Below are 22336 nucleotides of genomic sequence, written 5' to 3' on the forward strand. Positions count from 1 at the left end.
CAGCAGAGTTGACTGCAGGCAGAGAATCGATAACTCAGCCATGGAAATTGACTTCGATTCCATTTGAAGGACTTACACTTTGCTAAGAAAATGCATATGTTATCGGTTGTGCTATCGCAGTTGTTATCGAGTATTTATTAAGTTATCGTCTGAAGAGGGCAGCGTCAAATTATGCACGCCATGCCGATAATTATCGATTATATTCGATAACTTATTGGTTCAAGCGATCCAGCACATTTAACGTGAAGTTAAACAGAAGACGATTAGAACATTATGTTAAAATTGATTAGCTTTCGCTGTCAGCGTATATACGTGGCAACAGATGTGAAACTGGCAAAGTTTTGTCAATAAAATATCGATTGTTTGTGAGCTCTAACACAGTCTGTGTGTTATCGATAACTTATCGCTGATACTTATGTTAAACTTCATTCGAATGCCACATCAGCATGTGGCTGAACTTAAGCCACAGTTATCGGCCCCAGACACACATTTAGAGGCCAAGCCAGTCGACACACCATAAACTTGCGTCGATAGTTTAATCGGCTTTCGGCTGCTTAGTGATTTATCGACTTTCCGTTGTCGTTGCCCGCCGCCCGCCACCCGCTGCAGCACAGCGTGCCAGATAAGTCGAAAGGCATGTGGCAGCCGCAATGCAAGCTGTAATATGGTGGGGCATGACGAGTGGGCGTGGCCAGGGGCCAGCTGGCCAAGGGATGGGCCGAGTTGTGAGTTTTTGGAGGATTGCGGCATTATTTGTTTTGCCACGGTTGAGCGTGTTGCACATTTTATTTTCACTTCGTTCGTTTGCTTCTGCCGTAATGCTGGCTGTGTGTGCGTGTGTGTGTGCGTACGAGTGTGTGTGTGAGTGTGAGTGTGTGTGTGTGTGTGTGTGTGTGTGTGTGTGTGTGTTTTCGGTGTGCCCATTGCCTCATCGGGAATATTAAATACACGTAAATGGGCAAACATATTACGATGGCAGCTTGCCGAACCAGGCCGTGCTCGATCTGCCACGCCCACACTCACACACACACACACGCACACACAAACGTGCATATCGATAAATATTACAAGGAAAATTCTGTGTGCAGCAGCGTAATTCATTTAAGTGAAGCACCATGCGACATGCCCCTTACCAATATAAACGCCTGCATACGTGTGTGTGTGTGTCCTTGTCGGGGAGTCAGTCCTTACATAAAATTTCATATATTTAATGACTGGCGGCGAGTAAATATAACAACAGCAACAACAACAGCAACAGCACAAAGGCATTTTTCGTTCCTTTTCAAAAAATAACTGAATGCAAACACATGCATGAATCTGGGCGAAAAATAACGCTGGAAAAGTAAATAATAAAATCGGACAGCAGGTTCTCGAACTCAAAGGGGAATTTATATATTTTTATATAAATATATATACGTATATAAATGACAAGTGTGCATGTATTTGCATTCAGCTGAATATGTGCAATAGAAACTCGTTTATTTTCAATAATTTGTCTAATAATGCGAAAACTGAAATGTGCTGATTGATTGACTGATTGACTGATTGATTGATTGATTGATTTACCGCAAAAGCTTCTCATCAGTTGGGCAAAAGGCGAAAGTTAGGCAAATTTCTTGGAATAACCAGAATGTGTGGGTTTTCTTTTAAGCAAATAAACTACACTTGAATAATTTAATTCAAAGAATTAACAGAAAATTAATTTGATTTTCAGAATTGGAATCAATCAAATATAGATTTATATAAAATATGCAGCAACAACTTTGCACATGGTTTCATTTGGGTTCAATTTGATTTCAAAGACCCAAGCATTATATCAATAAATTTAAATTAACAGAAATGAGAAAAATTAAAAAATATCTCGAATGTTTGGCTTGTTGTTACTCTGCTTAGTTTTAGGCTGTTCAGCTTATTGAGTTTCTACTGTACTTACTTAGAAATATATTTTCTAAAGTTTCAATATGATGTACAACATACCATGTATGGCATATGGACTGCATATGTATTTCATCTGTGCCCTACACTCACTTTACATATGCAACATGCGGCAAGTGTTTACTTGCAACGCCAGCAACTGGCAAAAGCAAAAGTAGCGAAACTATATTGAAGACCAACTAGCCTCAACCAGCTACTCAAGGAAACTAATTGGAGAATCTATAAAAAATTTAACTGTATATTAATTAATATACACATATGTCTATGCCTAATACATAATCTAATATAAGCTGAGTCCCAACTCACTTTTCAATTCTCCATCCAATTTCACCCACTTTCCATCCGTATAGACGGATTTAAGGCAGCCGTTAAATGAGTTCACCAACAAAATTCCAAAATTTATCTTTCAAAAAAAAGGCTATCCGAAATAAAGTTTTGTGCAAGCAGTTTTCCACACATTTTCCACCTATGTGGGTGTAATTGAACAGTATTCAAGCGTATTTTCAACAGCTTAAGCAGGGTATCAGCTTGTCAAGCAAACTCCGCCATTTTGTTTTATTTTGAAGGCAAATGCTCTTTAATTATTTTGTTACGCGTTAAGCGTTGTCCAAGCCGAGCAACTGCCCCACACGGACAAACCCAGCCCTGGGCTGCTCATATGAGTCTGCCGGGGGAGGGTTGTGTCCCGGTGCTTGGGAATGCCCCTAATGGTTGAGCTGTTTGGCTTGCAAATTGAACGAAAACAATTTCAAAGTTTGCATGGAGCACTTTAAGGCACTTGAATGCATGTTAGAGCACCAGTTTTTGTCTAAAGAAACAGGCAAAGAGAAAGCGCCAGAGCGAGCAAGTGAGAGAGAGAGGGGGAATGTGGGAGGCCAACTGAGTGCAAGAAGTAGCCACTGGCAAGTGGCAAATGGCAAAGAGTTCAAAGTATTTCACATCTAGTTCAAAGTTGAGCCAGTTATGCGTTTGTTTATTACCCAGCTCTGTGGCTGGAAAGCCCCTCAACAATGCGCATCAATAATCGAGCGGCGAAATTCGAAACAGTCTGGCAACTTGTTTCTCTATTAACAATTTATGAACTTGCCAACTTGAATTGTGGAGTAAGTTTGCCTGTGTGAAGTCTGCTAAGAGATGGCTAGCGGGCATATGCTCCACGACACAGAGTTGATTAATCGCTCCAGAAATTTGCCTATCGATAGCAATTGATGTTTATCGATTCTAATCGATGTGTAGTCGTCGATACAAAGTCGGTGCTTTCAATCTGCATGCTCATCAGTCTAGAAGTTTGATTCTTGCCTTGGCCAACAGCTTAGGTTAAGTAATTTATCGAGTCGATATTGATCGATATGAAAAACAGACCGCAGATAAATGTCGATAAATCAGCGTGCTTTTTGCTCAAGTAAGTTTCACTTGAATGTCTCAGTCTGTTTATAATGTGTCCAACGTCCAGCAATTCATTGAAAAGGCCAAGAAAATCTTTAATATATCGATATATATCGATCTATACATTTGAAGTATGCAATTAAATTCGTAAGAAGTGTTAGCGTTGGGTTACGAGTCAACGAGTCACAGAGCTAGATTTATGCACTAATTGCATTTCGATAAACATATCGATAACGCAAGCGATACTTCCAAGCGCCCATCACCAGCTGACACTCTTGCATTTGTTGCACAGCCAATTATTGTTCAAGTATTGACATCTTGAGCCTGGCCATTACACGCTCTCTTGATCTCTAATCATGCACACATAGTGCACCGCCTTGCACCATGCCCTCGCACTCTCCCTTAGTAGTATGCGTGCCCCTTCCCCTTCAATAGCTGACCGCAGTCTGGCGGTCGGTATGTGCTTCGGTTTAACAGTGGTTCAGGCTTGCCACAAAAGTGCGTGGCATAATGAGCATATTCAACGGTCGTTGCGGTCGGACTGTGCGCCAGTTGCCTCTTGCCGCAAACTGATGCAGTGTGCAGCAAACTGAATTACATAATGCGAAATGCACAGAAGCGTATTTAATTTTACTTATTTATTTTTTTAATTGTTATTGAAATTTCTTAATTTTTTGTTATATTATTGTTATTATCATTTTGTTTGTTGGGCGTGTGGCATGCAACAAGGTGAAGGTTGCTGCAGTTGACAAAAGCCGCAGCAAACAATCTGCTGTATAGGGCGTGGCGGGGCGGGCCGGTGCGGTGCGGTGCGGGGCGTGTGCGGTTCTGTGCGGTTCTGTGCTGGGGCTTTGTCATTTGGGGCACATTTAAAAATTTATGCTGCAGGCAAGGCCAACCAACTGACCCTCCTGCCACCTTGCCACCTTGCCACCTGTGCACACTGTTGCAACCGTATCTGACCCGCTTGCTGTTTGTCTTTTCCTTTTCCTTTGCCGCAGTCGCAGTCGCCTGGCGAAAGAGGTTAACATGCAGCTGGACGCAGTCGCTGCTGTTGCAGCTGCAACTGCATTTGCCTTGGCGTCTCAGTGCCCCATAACAACAATAACAACGAACGTCGCAACACTTATGTCGGTTTACTTTCCGCCAAAGTTCACCAATGAGTACACACACACACACACACAAAATGAAGTGGCTGTGGCAGCAGCAGTTCCAGCTGCAGCTCTACAGTTGGCAACAGTTGTTGTGCTTGTCGTTTCTCTTGCTGTTCTTTGCACTTTTTTCTGTGCCATTGGGTCATATTGACTTTTATATGAGCTTTGCGCGAGCTGATCAGCAGCACTCACAAACAACACCACTCAGCTTTAATATCAATGTGCTCTTGCCGTTTTGTAATTTTAACTTTCATCCATTTAGTTGAGCTTTTTGCGCTTGAATACTGTTTACACTTGTGTAGCGCATACGAAGTTCGTCTCAAGCTTAAGGTTTTGTCTTTGTTTTTGCCGTCTGCCGTCTGCCGTCTGCCGGCCCTGACATGCACGCACAGGCAGGCACACGGATGCCCGCTCTAGCGAAAAATTCCCCTGCCTTGCTGACAGCTGGCGCCGTGCCTCTCGCTCGCACGCCCACACACTTTGCCGGTGCTGCTCTAATTAAACACAAATACATTGAAACGGAGCAAAAAATCCCAAATGGGAATTTAATTTTAAATAAATGAAAAAAAAAAAGCAACATCAGATTAAAGCTTTGATTTGCTGTCTGTTTTACTGCTGCTACTCCCGCTGCTGCTGTTGTTGTTTTTGTAGTTGTTATTCCTGTGTTGCCTGCTTTTTCGCGCTCACTTGCTCAGCGCAGATAATCACAGCTGCATTGTGCAGCAATTACAAAGCAGAGCGTGAAGAGCGTAAGGGATTGAGAGAGTGAGAGAGAGAGAGAGAGACTGAGAGAGAAAGGGAAGCGTAAGAGCATGTTGGTTATTTTTGTTATTGCTGTTGCTATAAAAAAAAAAACTTTTGACTCGACTTAACAGCAAAAATATGCAAGAATTTTCATTCTCTTCCCACTGAGACCCCCCTCCCCACTCTCTGCTCCTCTGCGCTGCTGCTGCTGTTGTTGTTTGTTTTGCTTTTAATGATTAAATTGTTGAAAAATTGTGCTGCTGGCTTCTTCAGCAGCGTCAAAAGTCAGTGAGGTATCAGACGTGGTTGTCCGTTATGTGCAGCTTTGCTTACACAGACGCACACACTCGCACACACAGCGAGACTTTTAAAAGTTAACGTGCGCATAACACTGTTTACTCCGCATTTAATACCCCGCCCCGTCCCGCCACCCCTCTCATCAGTCAATGTGCAATTACTTGGAATTTGTTTGAAGTTGAAGCAAATCGGCTGCAGAACTTTTCGTTCTGTCCCAAACACACACACACACACACACACACACGCACACACACACACACGCACACACTGAGAATTTAATTAGAGTGCCTTGCATAATAATAATAGCAAAAAAGTTGCAATCAACTGTTACCGACTATGCAATACCCTTTTAACTTATTTGCAACTTTTAAACTTTACAATTGTGGGCGTGGCCGTCAAAAAATGTATACATACATATGTATATACCTTTCCATGTTTGAGTTCGCCATTTATATGCATACCCCATTGCCGCTTTTGTACAGAGTATCAAGAAAGAAGAATCAGGGCAAATTACAGAAAAGAAAATGAAATTGAAAATCAAAACAAATCGAGCAAAAGTTGTCAACAAATTAAGTTGAAACTCGAGTTGTGCATGGTCGTGGGTCAGCAGAGCAAGCGTGCGGTGTAGAGCATTGGGTGGGGAGGGGGGGGGGGGGGGGGGGGGACATGTGTAACAATTGTTGCTGTTGCCATTTGTGTACGTGGCATCAGTTCAACAATTTGCCGAGTTGCATAAGCCTTGGCGATAGCTCGCAGTTGACAGCCGCCAAACTGCAAGGGTTTTCGCAGATGTGTGTGTGTGTGTGTGTGTGTGGGGGGGCCCTAGAGCTCAATCCAGCCTATTGGATCTGCTGCGCATCCTTCAGCTTACGCTTGGTCAAGTCCGTTGTTGTTGTTGTTGTTGTTGCGGAGACGTAGTGGGCTCGGTAAAGGGTTCCGCTCTCGCGCCTCCGCTCTTTCGTTTTGTAGCTTTAACGGTGCCCAGCAGCGCAGCGACGACCCAAAGCCATAAATAACGACACGTTGTGCATTTTGATGTGACCAAGCACTGAAACTGGAACTGTGACTCCTCCTACACAGCACGTCTGGTGGTGTGTGTGTGTGTGTGTGTGTGTGTGTGTGTAGAATGTTTGGCAGGGTTGCGCTCTGGTCACACTGTGGCCGTGATTGCTGCGCCCTTTTACGCCTCATCGATTGCGTGTGTGTTGGGCAAGGCAAGGCGGTGTCGGAGGAGGCAGCCAAGCAGAGCGGGGTGGGGGGTATATCATCATTCACATCAGCTTGGGTTTAGCTTGACTGCGTATGTTGCTGCAAAGTGTTTTATTTTCAAATCATCTTTTTTGCTCGCTCTTCTTGTTTTGTTTTTGTGTTTTATATTTATTTATTTTCTTTCTTTTTTTTTTTTGCTTCCTCCTTTTCTTTCGGTGTCTGTTGTTGTGCATTTGTAAACATTGCGCTTTATATGCTACTCCACTTCAGCTGCTGTGGCTGTGCATGTGTATGTGTGTGCTCTTTTTTGTTTTTTTTTTTTTTTTGGCTTCTTTGTAAGTATTTGGGATTGTTATTATAGCTGTAAATTGCTGTAAATATCTTATAGATATCTTCATTCATATTGCATATCAAATTGTCCGATTGAGGGTCAGTATAAAAATCACTGAGCAAAACATTTGCAGGTTCGTGCTCCTCTTCGTCTGCTTCTTTTCGATTTGCTTGCGTGTGCGTGTGTGCGTGTGTGCGTGTGTGCGTGTGTGCGTGTGTGATTGGTACTTGATCCTGTCTGTGATTGGTATTTGTGTTGAATGTAAATGAATCAAATTGCAGTTGAATTGTGTGCAAATGGATTATATTTGAGTATTGCCCATAATACTATCGAGTATCTGTATATATTATGATTGGGCACATATACATATAAATATATTTTGTTCGTTTTTGTGTTTAACTTTATTTTGCCATGAATAAAATTTAATCTAACTCAAGTGTCCTTTACGTAACATTGTATATTTGGCAAAATGATAGATATTTCTATATATGTATTTTGTATAGAAAATTCCCGAAAGTCACCATTATCAGAGTCGGTCGCTGAAATATGCAAATTTGGCAAATTGTTGCTGCAGTAGTTTTTGAAAATATATTCATCCAATCATGGAGGATGTGTTTATTTATATTTCATTTTATTATCAATTTTTATTGTTTATATTAGCAAATTCGATTCATTTGGACAGCCAAAATATGAACAAAATAAACTTCAATTCAATTCAATACTTTGGCAAACAATTTGACAAAGCTTTTGTGTCATGCGAAAAGAAGCATTAAAATTGCAAAGCAAGAGAAAGACAGTGTTGCAAAACGCGCACATATGCACATAAACTAAGCATAAAGCAGGCAAATGCAATTGTGCATATGTAGATGCATAAGCCCGCTTTACAACACTGCTTTTCTTTCAATACTCAAAATACTCAAAAAAAAAAAAAATGTTTATCAAACATTTCATTTCACATCAAATACAAACTTAGTATTGTTTGTCGTACTTATAACACAAGACTTGACATTCATAAAGCATATTTTTAAACAATCATACACACACTCTCGCACACACGCACACACTCTCACACAGTCTCTTACACACACCTTAACTTTTCCAAACGGAATATTTTAATTCTATATATAAAGAGGAACATGAATGGGCATCCAATGATTGTTTTGTGAGTCTCCGAGAGGGGCAGTACGTGTGTGTGTGAGTGTGTGAGTGGGCGTGGCATGTATGGAGTGTGGGTTGCGGGTTGCATGCAACATACGCTCTTGTCCATCAATTTTCATTGTGCTGCAGCAACATTTGCTGCATATTTGATGACTCTGTCAAGCTGTGATTTCCATGCAACGTTGCCAGATTGTTTTTTCTTCGTTCTTTTTTTTTCTTCCCCCCATATTCCGCGTGTTATTTGGGCTGTCAATTACAATGGCCAGCGACAACAGACAATGCTGAAATTTTGCGTCTCTATGCAACGAGTTGCATGTGAAATAACATTTTTTTTGCCACAGTTGAAATCTCCTCGTTTTCAATACTTTTTTCTATGGATTTATCTATTGTTTTGTGCGTTTTTTTAGCGTTGCGTAAAATATTTCAACTGTTTCAACAATTTTTTCTATCGAATTTTTAATGGATTTTTAGTTTTTGGGTTTCCGTTGGGTTTGTTTTTGTTTTATGGCATACGAGTTTGTTGCACTTTGCGTCATGTAAATAACACGTGCTTGCGCTATAATTCACAAATGGTTTAAGCCTAAGCGGGAGTTTAGCCGAAATGTTTTCCTTTTTTTGTCGTGTGCGTTGTTTTAGCATTAAATGACATAAACTTTGACAGGGATTTACAAAAACGTGCTTCAGTCAAATCGTTTGACGAAAAAAGCGTTGGGGCGAAAAGCTGACTGCCATAATTATTATTCATAGCAAAAATAAAAATGAATGAAAAAATATTGTTTCCAATCACTGAAAATATTTTGTTGCGAGTTATCAAAGCACAAAAGATAAGTTTAGTTTGTAGTTTCATCAAATTTAATTTCATATATTGATTATTAATTTCCCAAATTCTGCGCCAACTTTGTGGCAAATTATTAAAAAAAAAAAATTGCCGGTGCTTTTTGTGGGCTTCACCTGGCACACTCTGGGGCACTTCTCTGTGCGCTTCTTCCTGCCCCGTCTCTCAGCTTGGAGCGGCATCTGCTGCGCCGTTTGCCAGTTTGAGTGGGCATTTTTATGCAGCCAATGCGAGCTGCTGTTTAGGGGCTTCTTAGCTGTTTCTTAAGTTTATGAGCTGCTCGACTTGCTGCACGGTTTTCAGCAGCAGGCGGGCGGGGCCTTTTCCCTTATCTCTAAGCCAACCAAAGGCAACAAAGTTGCTTCCAGTTTTGCTTTTGCTTTCGTGACTTTTCTGTTATGCTTTTACATTTAACTTTTGGATTTTATGCGCGTTATAAGCACGCACGCACACGCACACGCACACACACGGACATACACATGCACACATGAAATTGAAGGCAGCAAAAAATCAGTGCATACTTCTGGGCTGGGACGGGAAACTAGAAAACACATATCAAATTCGCAATCTAAATGTACCGATCTATGCCTTTATCTATAATAAATGTTTATGCGTATGCGTATGTATGTATGCTTCGTTTCGTTTCCAACACGTTCCGCACACACGCACGGCTAACAAGAGTATAAATACAAACTGAGCAAATGATTTCAATTTATGTTTTATGTTAAGTCTCTAACAATATCTATGTGTTTGTCTATGTGTATGTGTTTATATATGTGATATCTTTAAGTAGCCTAATTGTTTATGAGTGCATATCTCTGTCTATATAGATATAGAAAGGGATTGAAGCTTTTAATTTATGCAAGCGAGAAGCGCACACAAGGCAACAATTCGAAATTAATTTGAGTGTTGCATAACAAAAGAAAAAATAAAAACAGAAGAAAAAATAAACCAAAACAAAAAAACAAAAGTGCGAGAAAGACACTTCGCGACAATATGAAGCTAAAAAGCGTTAAGCAAATGGCAAACGAAATAAGAAATAAAAAGCAGCGAAAATGAAGTGCAACAAGTGCGAAGCAATACAGTAGGAGCCACAACAACAAAAGAGAAAAGCGAACAGCAAAGCGAACGAGCGAAGGCGAAACGCTAGCAAAGAACTATCGGTAAAAAAGGAACGGTGAAAAGGAACGTTAAACGGCTAACGGTGAACGGTTAATGTTGTAACGTGTTGCAATTCCATTGCGTTTCGGTTCGGTTCGTTTCGTTTCGTTTCGTTATAATTCCGTTACGTTGCGTACACTTTTGTACAGTTTCGCTTCGTTTCGTTCCGTTTCCGTTTCGTTCCGCTACTTCCGGCTGCACTTCCAATGGCTGTTTGTTCCTTATGATGGAGACATTTCTTGTCCTGGGCCTGTGTTTTATCCTGTACGAAGCATTGGATTTCTTTCAAGGCTGCATACACAGCAACACGCCCACACCGAGCGACCAGATCGAGGCCTATCGCCGCGAACTCGACGAACAGCGCCAGCAGCAGCAGCAGGAACAGTTCCTGGCCGGTTTAACGCCCCTGCTGGGCGCACAGTTCGCAGCCGCCGCGGCTGCCGCTGCCGCTGGCTCGCAATCGACTCTTAGCAGCACCACGCCCACCGCCTCAACGGCCAGCGTTATCAGTGACTCCTATGAGCAGGAGCAATCACAGTCCCAGTCACAGTCCCATTCACAGTCACAGTCACAGTCACAGTCGCAGTCACAACAGCCGCATTCACTGAGCACACCCGGCCTATTTCGGCCCGCCGCATTGGGCTATTACGATCCGGAGGATCCGTTGCATGCAACCTCATCGCTGCCGCGCGACTATTACTATCTGCAACAGCAGCAGCTGAAGAACAAGGCCAGCTCCAAGTCGCTGCTCTCGAAGTTCTCCACAACCAATTCGGACAATCGCATTCATCCGGAAGCCAGCACGCACGGTGTGCTCGGGCTGCCTGCATCGGCGGTAATTACCACACAGCCGCTGCCCGCCGGTGAATCGTCGGCCAGCTTGGGTCTCTTCGATTGCCAGCCGCCGCTGGTGCCGCTGCTGCCTGCATCGCCGTTGTTCCTGGAGCTGAAGCGTGCTATAATAAGCACTCAAGGAAAAAAGCAGACGACGCGTCGTCACATCGTCGACGACGACGAGCTTCTGAGCGATAACGATAACGATATCGATATCGATACCATTTGCCCGCAGTGCGTGGAGGAGGAAGATCAGGAGGAGGAGAACGAGGAGAACGAGGAGAACGACAGCGAGCTATCCAGAAACTCCAGTTCCGGCTCCGACTGCCATTCACCAGCCGGTGCCGCCAACAGTGAGCCGAACATCTGCGCAGCATCGCAGCTGCCGCGCATCCATCACATTGCCATCGACGATATAGGAATCGGTGGCATCGGGCAGACGTCATCCAGCGTGGAGGCGAACCATTGCCTGGCGGCCAGTTCCAGTTCCAGTTCGCACGCCGATTTCCGGGAGATCGAGTGCGAGCGTCTGCGACGCAAGTGCGTGAGCGTTAAGCGCATCTATAGCATATCGGAGAAGTTCTAAGCAAAATTCCACAACTATCCAAATCCAAATCTAAATCAAACTCAAAACTCAACTCATTTTTGTACAAATGCGCAAAACTCACCATTGCACCTGTCAGAACCAAAAGCAAACAGAAAAGAAACAAAAAAAAAAACTACCGAATTACGCAAAAAATCGCATCCAATAATCAAAAATATCAATTTACAATCGAATCGAAATCCAAATCAATATCAAAATCAAAATCAAAATCATCAATCGAATCTGCCTCACTGAATTTCCAAATTCAATAATCGATATCGAAACAATGCAAGCAAAAACACAAAATTTCCATATGCGAAATACCCCACACAAGGTTAGCAAAAAGCTCCAGCAAAAAAAAAAAAAATAAAATCAAATGATACGAAAAAAAAAACCAGCGAGTGACAAAAGCGTACTCAACTCATGCGTGAAATAAACGCACACGAGTTCCAAGTTCCTGCTGACAAGAAGAAAAAAAAAATACCAACAAATTATTCAAATTGAAATTTGCCAATAGAATTCGCACTGCATACTCAGCTCATTTATATATTTATATATATATTTTTTAATTACTTTTTATTACATTTGATCTTCTCTCACGTTGCTCACAATTGTTGCTCACCATGATGAACTCACCTCAAGCGCTCAGCTGTCACCAACACCATGCAAAGTATATTTAGAACTCACATCACATAGTTCTCACCCCGCGATTTTTAACACCTCAAACACATTTACTAAGGTCAAACTCACTGCTCTCACTCTCTTGACGTCGCTCTCTGTACCTTTTTGTTTTGCTCACAATGATTATATTCACTTAAGAACAAAAAAAAGAATGCCTGCTCTCAAGACTTTAACGCTTAACTTGTTAATACTATTTCCAGCCGTACTCAACAAAGCAGCTGCATGGTGTGCCCTGATTACTAGTAAGCTTTCAATTCTCTTTATAGCAACACTTTAGTTTTTATTGGATTTTTGAAATTCACGCAAATTGCGTGTCATTTGTGGCCAACGTTGGGCGCCGTGTGACTTTTGGCTCCCAACGTGTGTATAATCTGTGGGCTATGGTCTTTTGTCCTTTTTCAAAATACAATTGCAAATTAAACTTTTGTTTGTATGATCAGTGAATAATACACTTGACTCATTTATTGGCAATTCGAACAAAGTTTGGCGCCATATCAATATTGTCTAATTTTGGATATTTTTTATGACTAACTTTGCTTAGTAATTGGTTCAGCTACTCGTTTAATGACAATTTTATACCCGTTGGGCAGTAAGTGACTCTTTCAAAGCAATTTTGACACACATTGGGCGTCTATTGACTTTTTTGAGTAAAAGTGCGCCCATCAAATCAAATTTTGATGCAAAATATTGTATATTTACTTAGTAAATGCTATAGCTAGACGTTCAATATAAATTGCATCCAGTCCAGTCACCATGTTACCTTCGGCGCCCAACGTATGTCCCAACCATTTGAAACAATTTTTTCCTGTGCCAAATACAGTTTCGCAATTAGCCAAAGTATTTTCGGTTTAGTTAAGAATCAAAGAGCTGCCCAATGTTGAAACATTTTAGTAGGGCGTGTATTCTGTACGATTTTTACAAATATCAACTGACTCAACAGCTAGTTAGTTGCTGGGCACAAGAAGTTTTTGCTTTTGTTTTTTTTTTTTTGGCAAAATTAATGCAAAATCAAAGTTCACTTGTTGTAACAAACTTACATCCATGGAGAGCTGGAGCTGTTCTAAAACATATTCAGAACTCTGGCAATTGTTGTTTTCTATTGTGTTTCTTATTCTGTTCTGCTTTTCAGATTTTTCTATTCTCCGTTGATGCCAACAAAATGCTAACTAGCTGGCCCCCACGCAACATACACACCAAGCAGCAACCCCAAAGTGCTGGCCACTAGCTGCTTGTAGCCAGGCAACTTCAACCCGAATGTTGTTGCTCTTGTGCTGTCGAGTATTATGCAAAGTAAATTGTACATAATTGTCAGGCACTGGGGCAAATACTCACATGAAACCATACATAAGCATATATACATATTTACTTAAATACATATGTATATATATGTGCAGCTGAGCATACTTATCCACATGCCATACGTATGCAAATGTGCGGCGAGCTGTTGGCATGTGGATAAGTCGAGTCCGCTTTGCCAGGACAATGACTAATTTTGCCGCTGCGATTGCTGCTGTTATAGCACATTACTATCATATCTTACAAATTATCGCTGGAAAGTTGAATCCCAGCTACCCCTCACGCCATTGCCACAAACTTTCTATTTTCTATTGCCCTGTTACTTGAAGCTGGTTGGAAATAGGGCATAAGAAAGTTATGTAAATGCAAATGTCTGTATTTAAAGCACACTGAAGCGTAGCTATTGAGCATATACGCTCGCCGGTACAGGAATTAAGTAAAGCAAAGATTTACAGCGTCTTATAACTCTTTACTGGGCATTAGCTATTAGAAAATGGTCGTTCTGACAGTTCATTAACTTCCAAATTAACTTTGGTTTCTCTTCATTTTATTTTGAATTCAATTTTTTCTTAGTACTTTGGACGTTTCAATATTGAAAAGAACATCCTTGAAAAAGAACGTTTTAAGTTTATTTGTTTCTGTCAACATCAGTCTAACTTATGCTGATCCCACGTTGGGCGACAAATTCTTAACTGGAGCACTTTTCAGTAGAACTCGTGCAGAGCTGTCCAAGTATTTACAAATGTATATTTGAACTTATTTTGCTTATCAGTTTTATGATATCGAAATGTTAACTACAGGATATTTGGCAGTCGAGTATACCCGTTAATAAACTCTTAGTTTATTCGCCCCTTTGGACTGGGCTTTGGCCACACTTGGCTCATTTTGCGCAGCTTGTGCGAATCCTTTCAATTATTCGATACATGGTAGCATTTTCTCTTTGGTTCTTTTCTCAGCATTTCTTTTCTTTGCTTTGCTCTGGCTCTCGCCTCAACCCTCAACTTTTGCTTCGTTTTCATTTCACGCACACACACACACACAGAGACATACACACAAACACACTGGCACACACTCGCAAAGCCCTAAGACCCGCATTATTTTTCATTTCCTTCCACTTGCACAGTTCCTGTTGCGGGGGCTCCCATCGATTGTGTGTCTGTGTGTGTGTCTGAGTGTGTATGTGTGTGCTTAGTAAAGTCCGCGTTGCTCACATTCGCGTCTAACCATGTCCAAAGTCCGCATGTCCTTACAAGTCCTTGCCGCATCCTGCGCCTTTCGCATTTCGCAGCGTTCAATGCTCGTAATCTTTTGGTCTTTTCTTCATCATCGTTTAGCTTGATGTGGTTTTGCCCCCGACTTAATCAGTTTTACTATTGTTTGTTTTTACTATATACATACCATATTCCGGCTTTCATTTTTTTCTTCTGCTACCCTGTGTGTGTGCGAGTGTGTGTGCGTGTATGTGTGTGTAGCCCTGCTGATTTGCTGCTGGACAGCAAATCTCTCCCTCTCTTTGGTTGTTGTTGTTGTTGCTCTGCTGATTGGGTTTAGTGGCAGGATGGTCTTCTGGATGGTTTGCTTACTGTACACACACACACACACACACACACACACACGCACACATATACACACACACACACACATACACGCATGTCACAATGTCGCGCTAAAAAGTTTGGTTCGCTCTTTTGTGTACAACAGCTTTTGCTGCCAATTATGCTGCATATGTGTGAGTGCGAGTGTGTGTGCGGGTAAGTTGCTATGACAGTTTAGCATTGCTATTAAATGAGCTACAGCAACCACACACGAATACACACACACACAAACTCACACACACACACACACGCACGCACACGAGCAAAGAGGCTCAGTCCAGTCATAAATGCTTTATCATTGCAGCTAAAGCAACACCGAAAGCAGAAAATTAAATACTTTGCAATGCCCAAACACCGGCTGTGCCATACTCTACTTTTGATTTTTAAAACGACTTCATTACTAATCTTGCATCCAATAAAAGGAATAAGCTACTAAGATACTAAGATACTGAATTGGTGGCTTCTAAACTGTATGTTAATCTGCAGCTGTGACTTTGTATGCATGTGAGCGTTAGATCGGTTTATCAGTGCTATGACTGCACAACTGTGCCTCTAAAACTGTAATTCCAAACCACTGGCACTTGAGCTGTGGTCTGAGATCTGAATCGACAACACATAAGCTCTGCTTCTTAAATTGTCAATTGTCAATTGCACAGCAATTTTTAACTCCTATACAAAGAATTTGTGAGCTTGAGTACAAATTTAACCAAAGTGTGGCTCCAAAACTGTGAATCGATACATATTCTGTAATGTGATATGAGTATACGATGCAAGTAAACGCAAATATGTGGGCCAAGCTTGTGGCTAGCTGCTCTCCAATCCAGCTAAAAGCAGGGTATATAAATTGTTTTAATGAAAGGAGCAGCACACAAACAGGTCACAAGCCACACGTCCTCATTTGAGCTACCCTAAGCCACAGTTCAGTCTCAGCTGATGCAACGGCGCACTTGCCTCAAATCATTCAAGGATAATTTTCTTCTACAACATTAAGCGCCAGCAGCAGCAGTAGCAACGACTACGACGAGAAATGCCACAGCATTGATCCCAACAGAAATGAAAGCTAAGCCTCAACCCCAGCCAGGGCCAAACCGCAATCCACAAGCCCACCCTTCCAATGCTTTGTACTCAATGGCGAGCCAGTATCGAAATTTGCATTGCCTGGCATACATGAATCGCATTGACGTACATTCATGTATTGTACTCAAACTTCCGACTGGAAACTACACACATTTTGCTCGATTCATATTTTCCTGTTACATTTTCCTGGGCACCTCATGACCTTTACGTCCGTCCCTGTAACAAAGGTAAAACATCATTTCTGTTGACAATTATTTTCCGATTATTTGCTCGAGTCTAGCCGAAAGAAGTGAGATACAAATCATAAATAAAGCAAAAGTTTTTACATTTCGATAAAGTTGAACGCATAGCCCCAGAAAATGATCAAAAACCAAGCTTGTTTTGAGGCTTGACTACCCATTGCTCACACTTTCGTCCCCCTATGTCTCACAGTTTCTCTCGCTCTCTTTCCACTGTTCATTTCCAGTTATATATTGGCTAGCCAGCGCAGTTTTGTATCTACAACAGTTCGCCAAATCCAAATCGATTCATCAAAAACTTGCGACTTGACTTTCTACCAGCAGCTGCGGGGCCAAAGTGAAGGCTTAACAAATTACCAGCACAAAGCATACACCTACCTCGCCCCCCTCCAAAGCGCCCACTACTTAAACAACATCACGAGTCAAAAGAACTTGTTGTTATTTTGTCTGGGTCTTATCATTGGGTTTATGCACTCGACATTTGCTTTAGTTTTCGGGTTTGTTTTTAATGAGCTGCATGTGTGTGTGTGTGCGGGTGGCTGTGTGTGTGTGTGTGTGGGTGTGTTGGTGTGTTTTGTGAAACTTGTTGAGTTTTGGAGTCTGTAGTTGACAGCCAACAAGCACCAAGCACCGCCAACCCGCCCTCATCACCAGCAATGAGGCAGCGAATAAAAAATATACATATATATATATATATATATGTGAAAAATGAAAAGTCGCCGCAAAGTATGCTTCAAGTTTTAATGCCGCGCAGCCTGGTGTGTGTGTGCGTGTGTGTATGCATACGTGCCGCTGCCATCGCTGCGTGTGCGTGTGTGTGAGTGTGTGCTTGATGGGGAGCATGTGTTTAAGAGCTGCCACTCCAGCAACAATCAAATCAAATCTCAACTACAATAACACCCCACAACAATGGAAACATTAAACAAAACTCGGGCAACAGTCGCATTTGGGGGCTGAGGCGCTGCTACGCCCACTCTATGGCTGCATATGAGCAGATAGCTTCTTGGGCCCAGCAAATCTGACACGTCCGGTGAGCGACTGCAGCGCGTTCTGTGGCAAGCAACGCTTCTTGGCGAGCTCGTCGAGCTTCACGCTGATGACCATGTCGATCTCCTTCTGGCGCTGCTCCTCGAGGGCGCGTGCCCGTTCGCTCTCGACGCGCTCCTGCTCGATGTCGCGTCGGCGGGCGCGCTCGTGCTCCTCCATTTGGGCGGTGACGCCTTGGTGCAGGCTCAGTTTGCGGCCCAGCTTCTGCTCCTGTTCGACCTTCTGCTGTTGCTCGTATTTGGCACGCTCGACCTTCATCTCGTCCATTTCGCGCTGGCGCTGGGCATAGTAGCAGGTGCGCAGCTTGTTAATGTGGGCCATGGCCTCGATGTTGCCCTGTCGCAGATCCGCCACCTGGCGACGGCGCTGCTCGACCGCCTGGCGCTCCTCGAGGCGATATTTGCGCTCGAGGCGTTCGTGCTCGGCCAGCAGGCGCATCTCCTCGCGATTGTCCTTGGCATCGAGTATCTTCTGCTGTATCACAAAGAGGGCATCCCGTTTGCGCTCCTTGGCCAGCTCGACGGCCGCCTTTTGCTGACGCTGCTCCAGACGCTGTTGCTCCTTCTCGATGATATACTTGTTGGCGCGCAGCTCATCCCGCTGCTCCTGCTTACAGAGCAGACTCTCAAAGTCCTGATGCAGCTGGATGTAGTGGAAGAGCTCCTTGCGGTAGCGTGTCTTGCGCTGCCCGTTAGCCAACGACTGCTCCGTCTGGAAGCGCTTGTACTCGTCGTAGGCATCGCGCATCTGGCGCGACTCCTCGCGCCGACGCTCCTCGGCCAAATGGCGCAGCTGCCGGCGATCATTGATCTGCTGGCGCACCGCAGCGCCGAATTCCAGGCGCTTGTTGTGCTCCAGCTGCTCCTGATGCGGCAGAGAGCCCCATTTGGACTCGTTGAATGCGTTATCCTTGCGCGCCTGCTCCATGTCGTATTCCGCCTGTAGGCGCTCCATCATTGCTCGCTCCTCGATCTGGGCTGTCCACATGGCACTGCATTTGGCCGCGCCGATCGCGCGGGTTGCCGACTGCACGCGGACATCGTTCTCGTGGCGTGCCTGCCAGCGGAAAGATCGATATATCGATTAGCAAAAACGATAATCAACGAAATCGATTGCAAATACTTGCTCAATCTGACTAAGTTCCCTATAAAGTTCCCCTTATATCTATTTATATATATTTTCTTATATGATATTTTCTTATATTCGATGTATCCGTTTATCGATCCATTGCAAACTATTCTAAATTAATATTCATTATTAAATTGCAAAAAACATTAAACCGATATATATATATCGATAAATCGATGTACACCAAACGAACTCCTTACTATTCTGCGAATGGTTTTCCCGTCTAGGTGAACCTCATTTAAGTGTAAAATAATTATGTTCAATTTTGCTGCATTTGTGATCTATCGATAAGTTTTGTTATCGCTGGCAAGCCTACCTGCAATGACTTGTGCAGCACCATCAAACGCCTCGCCTCGGCGGCCTTCTCCTCATCGTCGTCATCGGCCTCGGCATCGATCTGGCGCTGAACCTCGAGCTCACGTTCGCGACGGGCCTCATCGATCTCGTGATAGTAGCTGCGCACGCGTTCCTCCTCCTCCTTGTTCTGCCGCTCCTCCTCCTTGCGCTGCTCCTGCTCGGCCTGCAGCTCCTCGGCGGTGGGTGGGCGCGAGGCCTTCATGCGCTCCACATGCTCCTTCTCCAGTGCCGCGAAGCCCTTGGACTCCCATGGCTGGCCGAGCACATGAAAATAGGTGGCTTCACCACCGCGTCCCTTACGCTTCATCGGCGGGCGTACGGGACGCGTCTTTTTAGCCGCGCCTGGCGGCACTGTGCCCGGCGGCAGTCCGCGCAACGGCGGCTTTTTGCCGGCCATCAAGAAGCCAGCTTTCTGCTGCAACAGCCCCTCCGCCAACTGCTTCGCGCAGATGGACATGCGTGGCTGCTTCTTGACAGCGCCCAACTGTTCCGGTGGTAGAGGCTTCACCGGACGCAGCGGCTTCTCCAGCTCGAGGCCCACCTTCCGTCCGAGTCGGTCATAGCAATCCGGATGCAGCGAGCGGCCGGCGCGTGTTACGCACGGCATTGACATTGGCATTTTTGCGGCTTCGGTTTCAGTTTCGGTTCTCTTTTCGAAATCCAAATATATTATATATATCTATACATATACATATACATATATATATGTAGATGTAGATGTAGATGTTCCGAAACTGTTTTCCAAGTTGCGTTCCGATTGTTGTGCTCGAGCGAGCCTATGTGTGTCTGTGTGTCGAGTGTGTTTGGGTCGCCAGTTTGGCAGTTCACAGGCGGACAGCTCCCGCGCAGCCTGCTCATAGCCAGAAGTACAGTCAGTGCCAAAGAATGTCAACTTTGAAGCTTCCTTCAAAATTTGACAAGCACTTTCGACCAGCAACTAAGTAGTTGGCGTTGGTCGCTTTATCAGTTCGCTGTGACAATGTGAGCGAAAAACTTTTTAGCAGCCAAACTGCGGTAGTAGAGTGTAAATAATGTGACCATGGTGGACAAGCACAAAGATTGTTATATTCAATTTACAAAAGATGACATGGAAGACATAGCAAATAGTTTTAAGTGAGAGCAAACAATTACCATGGAGGACACGATTGAGGGGCGAGTGTGGCTTTACGCTAATGTCCATATCTGAAATTTGATTCATTATCAGCCCGAGAGACTAGTTCGCATAGCAACAGATAGACATGGCAATCCAAACTCGGCTATTGCTGATCAAGAATATATATGGGGATCGGGAATGTCTCCCTCTATGCGTAACACACTTCATACGCTCTACAAGGGTATAACAAAGTTACAAAACAAATTAAGTGAATAGATAGAAAGAGTTTATTTATTTTAAAGGTTTCTAATTCAAAACTGAAGAGCTACGTCTGAAGGTGACTAAGGAGGTCAGGTGTGTTTGAGCCCAATGCAAAGCTGAGGTCAAATATTTAGCCAAGAGGCAAAGAAGCTCCATATTCAGCAGAGAGCTCTGCTCTCTGTCAACCAGATATGGATTTGCCCTAAGGGCAAAAGCGCTTCCATCATGTTTGTTGGACAAATGTGCTTAGCCAGCAAAGCCTGTCCTTAACGCTGCTCTAACTCTGGCATATGTATTGTGGGCACATGAATATAATTTGATATTCGTGCGGTTCAAATACCAACATGAAACTTATTAAACATTTACAACTTATGAATTTTTAACTATTTGATTTATTTTAAATTTTACTCTTCTTTCTTAACTGTTTGAATTGAATCAAATGCTGTTTTCAAACTGACTGACGTCATTTGGTACTTAAATTTCGGCTATTTCGTAGTCATTGCTGAGTTGTTTTCTTCAGCGTTGCCGGGCACATCCACTCACCCATACACACGAGCACATACACACCCACACACACAGACGCAGACTCGCAGTAGGCTTTACATGCCTGCAGGGCAGACGCTTCTTCTACTTTTACTTCTGCTGGCTCGTGTCGTGTCTTGTTTGTGGCGCCTCAAGTGCCCAAAGTCGCATTGTGTTTGTTCTGTTTATTTGTCGTTGCTCTTGTTGCTCTTGTTGTTGTTGTTGATGGTGTTGTTGCTGTTGCTTAGCTGTCTTGTCAGTCACACATGCCAATGGCCAGGAGCAGCAACTCCAGACAACAAATATATAATTCACTTGTCGCTACGTGTCGCTCTGTGTGTGTGTGTGTGCGAGTGTTGTGGCTGGCAATGAACTGACGCAAGTCGCACATTTGCCCGTTGCCAGTGCCCTCAGACAGGCGCAAATATGAGTTACATATAAATTTCGATTCATATTAAGCATACGCCGCGTACGCCTTTGCCGTTGTTGGGTGTTGGGGTGTGGGCGCGTGCGGGCGTGCGGGCGTGGCGGCAACGCAACAAAACTTTTGCACATTTCAATGGCAATAAAAGTGATTTAATAATGCTGCGTTAAAGCCCCAAACGACAGCAGCAGCAATAACAGCGACAGGCAACAAGAAACGCCTAAAAAATAAGCAAGAAATATATGTATTTCATGAACAACAGTCGCTTCTCAAATACCCTTACAAGTTTGTCTGCTGCACATGCGACTAAATAGAATAGTTGAGACTAGAAGATGCTTAAAACTGAAAGTAAGCCGTGGAGTTCGTATAGTTCAAAATATGCAGCTGCCAGGCCAAATAGCAGAGCCTAGTCCGAGTTGAATTGGCAATGTGAATTCCTGAATCTGTTGACATATTTATGTATTAATTTATACACTTTTTATCATTATCAATGAACACACACACACGCAGACACATATGCAACATGGTCGCGTCTTTGTAGCGCAGCCCCTGCCCTTCTTAAGGGTATTAGGCGTACTGGAAAATCAATTTGATTTGTCGCCGGCTTCGCTTTGCCAAAAGTGGGCGGGCTGTTGGCCACGCCCCGTGCGTGTGATTAAGTGCGCGTTTAATGTGCATGCCCGGCCATAAAACAAATTGCATACAATCGTCCGTCGTCTAGTCGTACCGACGCTCAATAGACCAGCTCTCCAGTTCGCTTTCAGTTCTCGCATTTCAGTTTCGGTCCATTGTTGTTGCTTTTAGCTGTGCGCTTTGAAATGTAAATACGGCTCATTATTTCAATGCCTAGCCATTCATTTGCAAGGATTCCAAAGATTGCCCCTGACCAAGCACACACAACCCTCCCGACACACACACACACACACATACACACATCGAGACTATGCTTGATAAGTGTTCCAGCTTTTCACAATGGATCCAATGCGATA

General features: G+C 43.5%; 2 protein-coding genes across 19 annotated transcripts in view; one reads left to right on the forward strand and one right to left on the reverse strand.

Moving 5' to 3' along the window:
• The window catches only part of rg (A kinase anchor protein rugose), a 265599-nt gene that overhangs the window by 130196 nt on the left and 113067 nt on the right, over positions 1 to 22336 (forward strand). For 5 of the 18 annotated variants that reach the window (XM_070206637.1, XM_070206639.1, XM_070206640.1 and 2 more), the window contains exon 1: positions 11658 to 11961. The exons of 7 other annotated variants lie outside the window; for them this stretch is intronic. Coding sequence is in view for 1 of the 11 variants with exons in the window: in XM_070206638.1 (XP_070062739.1) it covers positions 11914 to 11961 (48 nt within the window). In the remaining 10 variants the exon portion in view is untranslated. Of the gene's footprint in view, positions 1 to 11656; positions 11962 to 22336 lie in introns of those variants that run through there. 6 more of the 18 variants (XM_070206633.1, XM_070206634.1, XM_070206642.1 and 3 more) reach the window with 3 other exon arrangements.
• Positions 17243 to 19842, reverse strand: LOC6633694 (cilia- and flagella-associated protein 45). Its single transcript, XM_002056975.4, has 2 exons — positions 19007 to 19842; positions 17243 to 18618 (listed from the first exon to the last, which is right to left on the reverse strand). Exons 1-2 carry the CDS (start codon positions 19664 to 19666, stop codon positions 17491 to 17493), a joined length of 1788 nt encoding a protein of 595 aa, XP_002057011.1. The 5' UTR covers positions 19667 to 19842; the 3' UTR covers positions 17243 to 17490.

The sequence above is a fragment of the Drosophila virilis genome, chromosome X (assembly GCF_030788295.1).
Source record: "Drosophila virilis strain 15010-1051.87 chromosome X, Dvir_AGI_RSII-ME, whole genome shotgun sequence".
NCBI lineage: Eukaryota > Metazoa > Arthropoda > Insecta > Diptera > Drosophilidae > Drosophila > Drosophila virilis.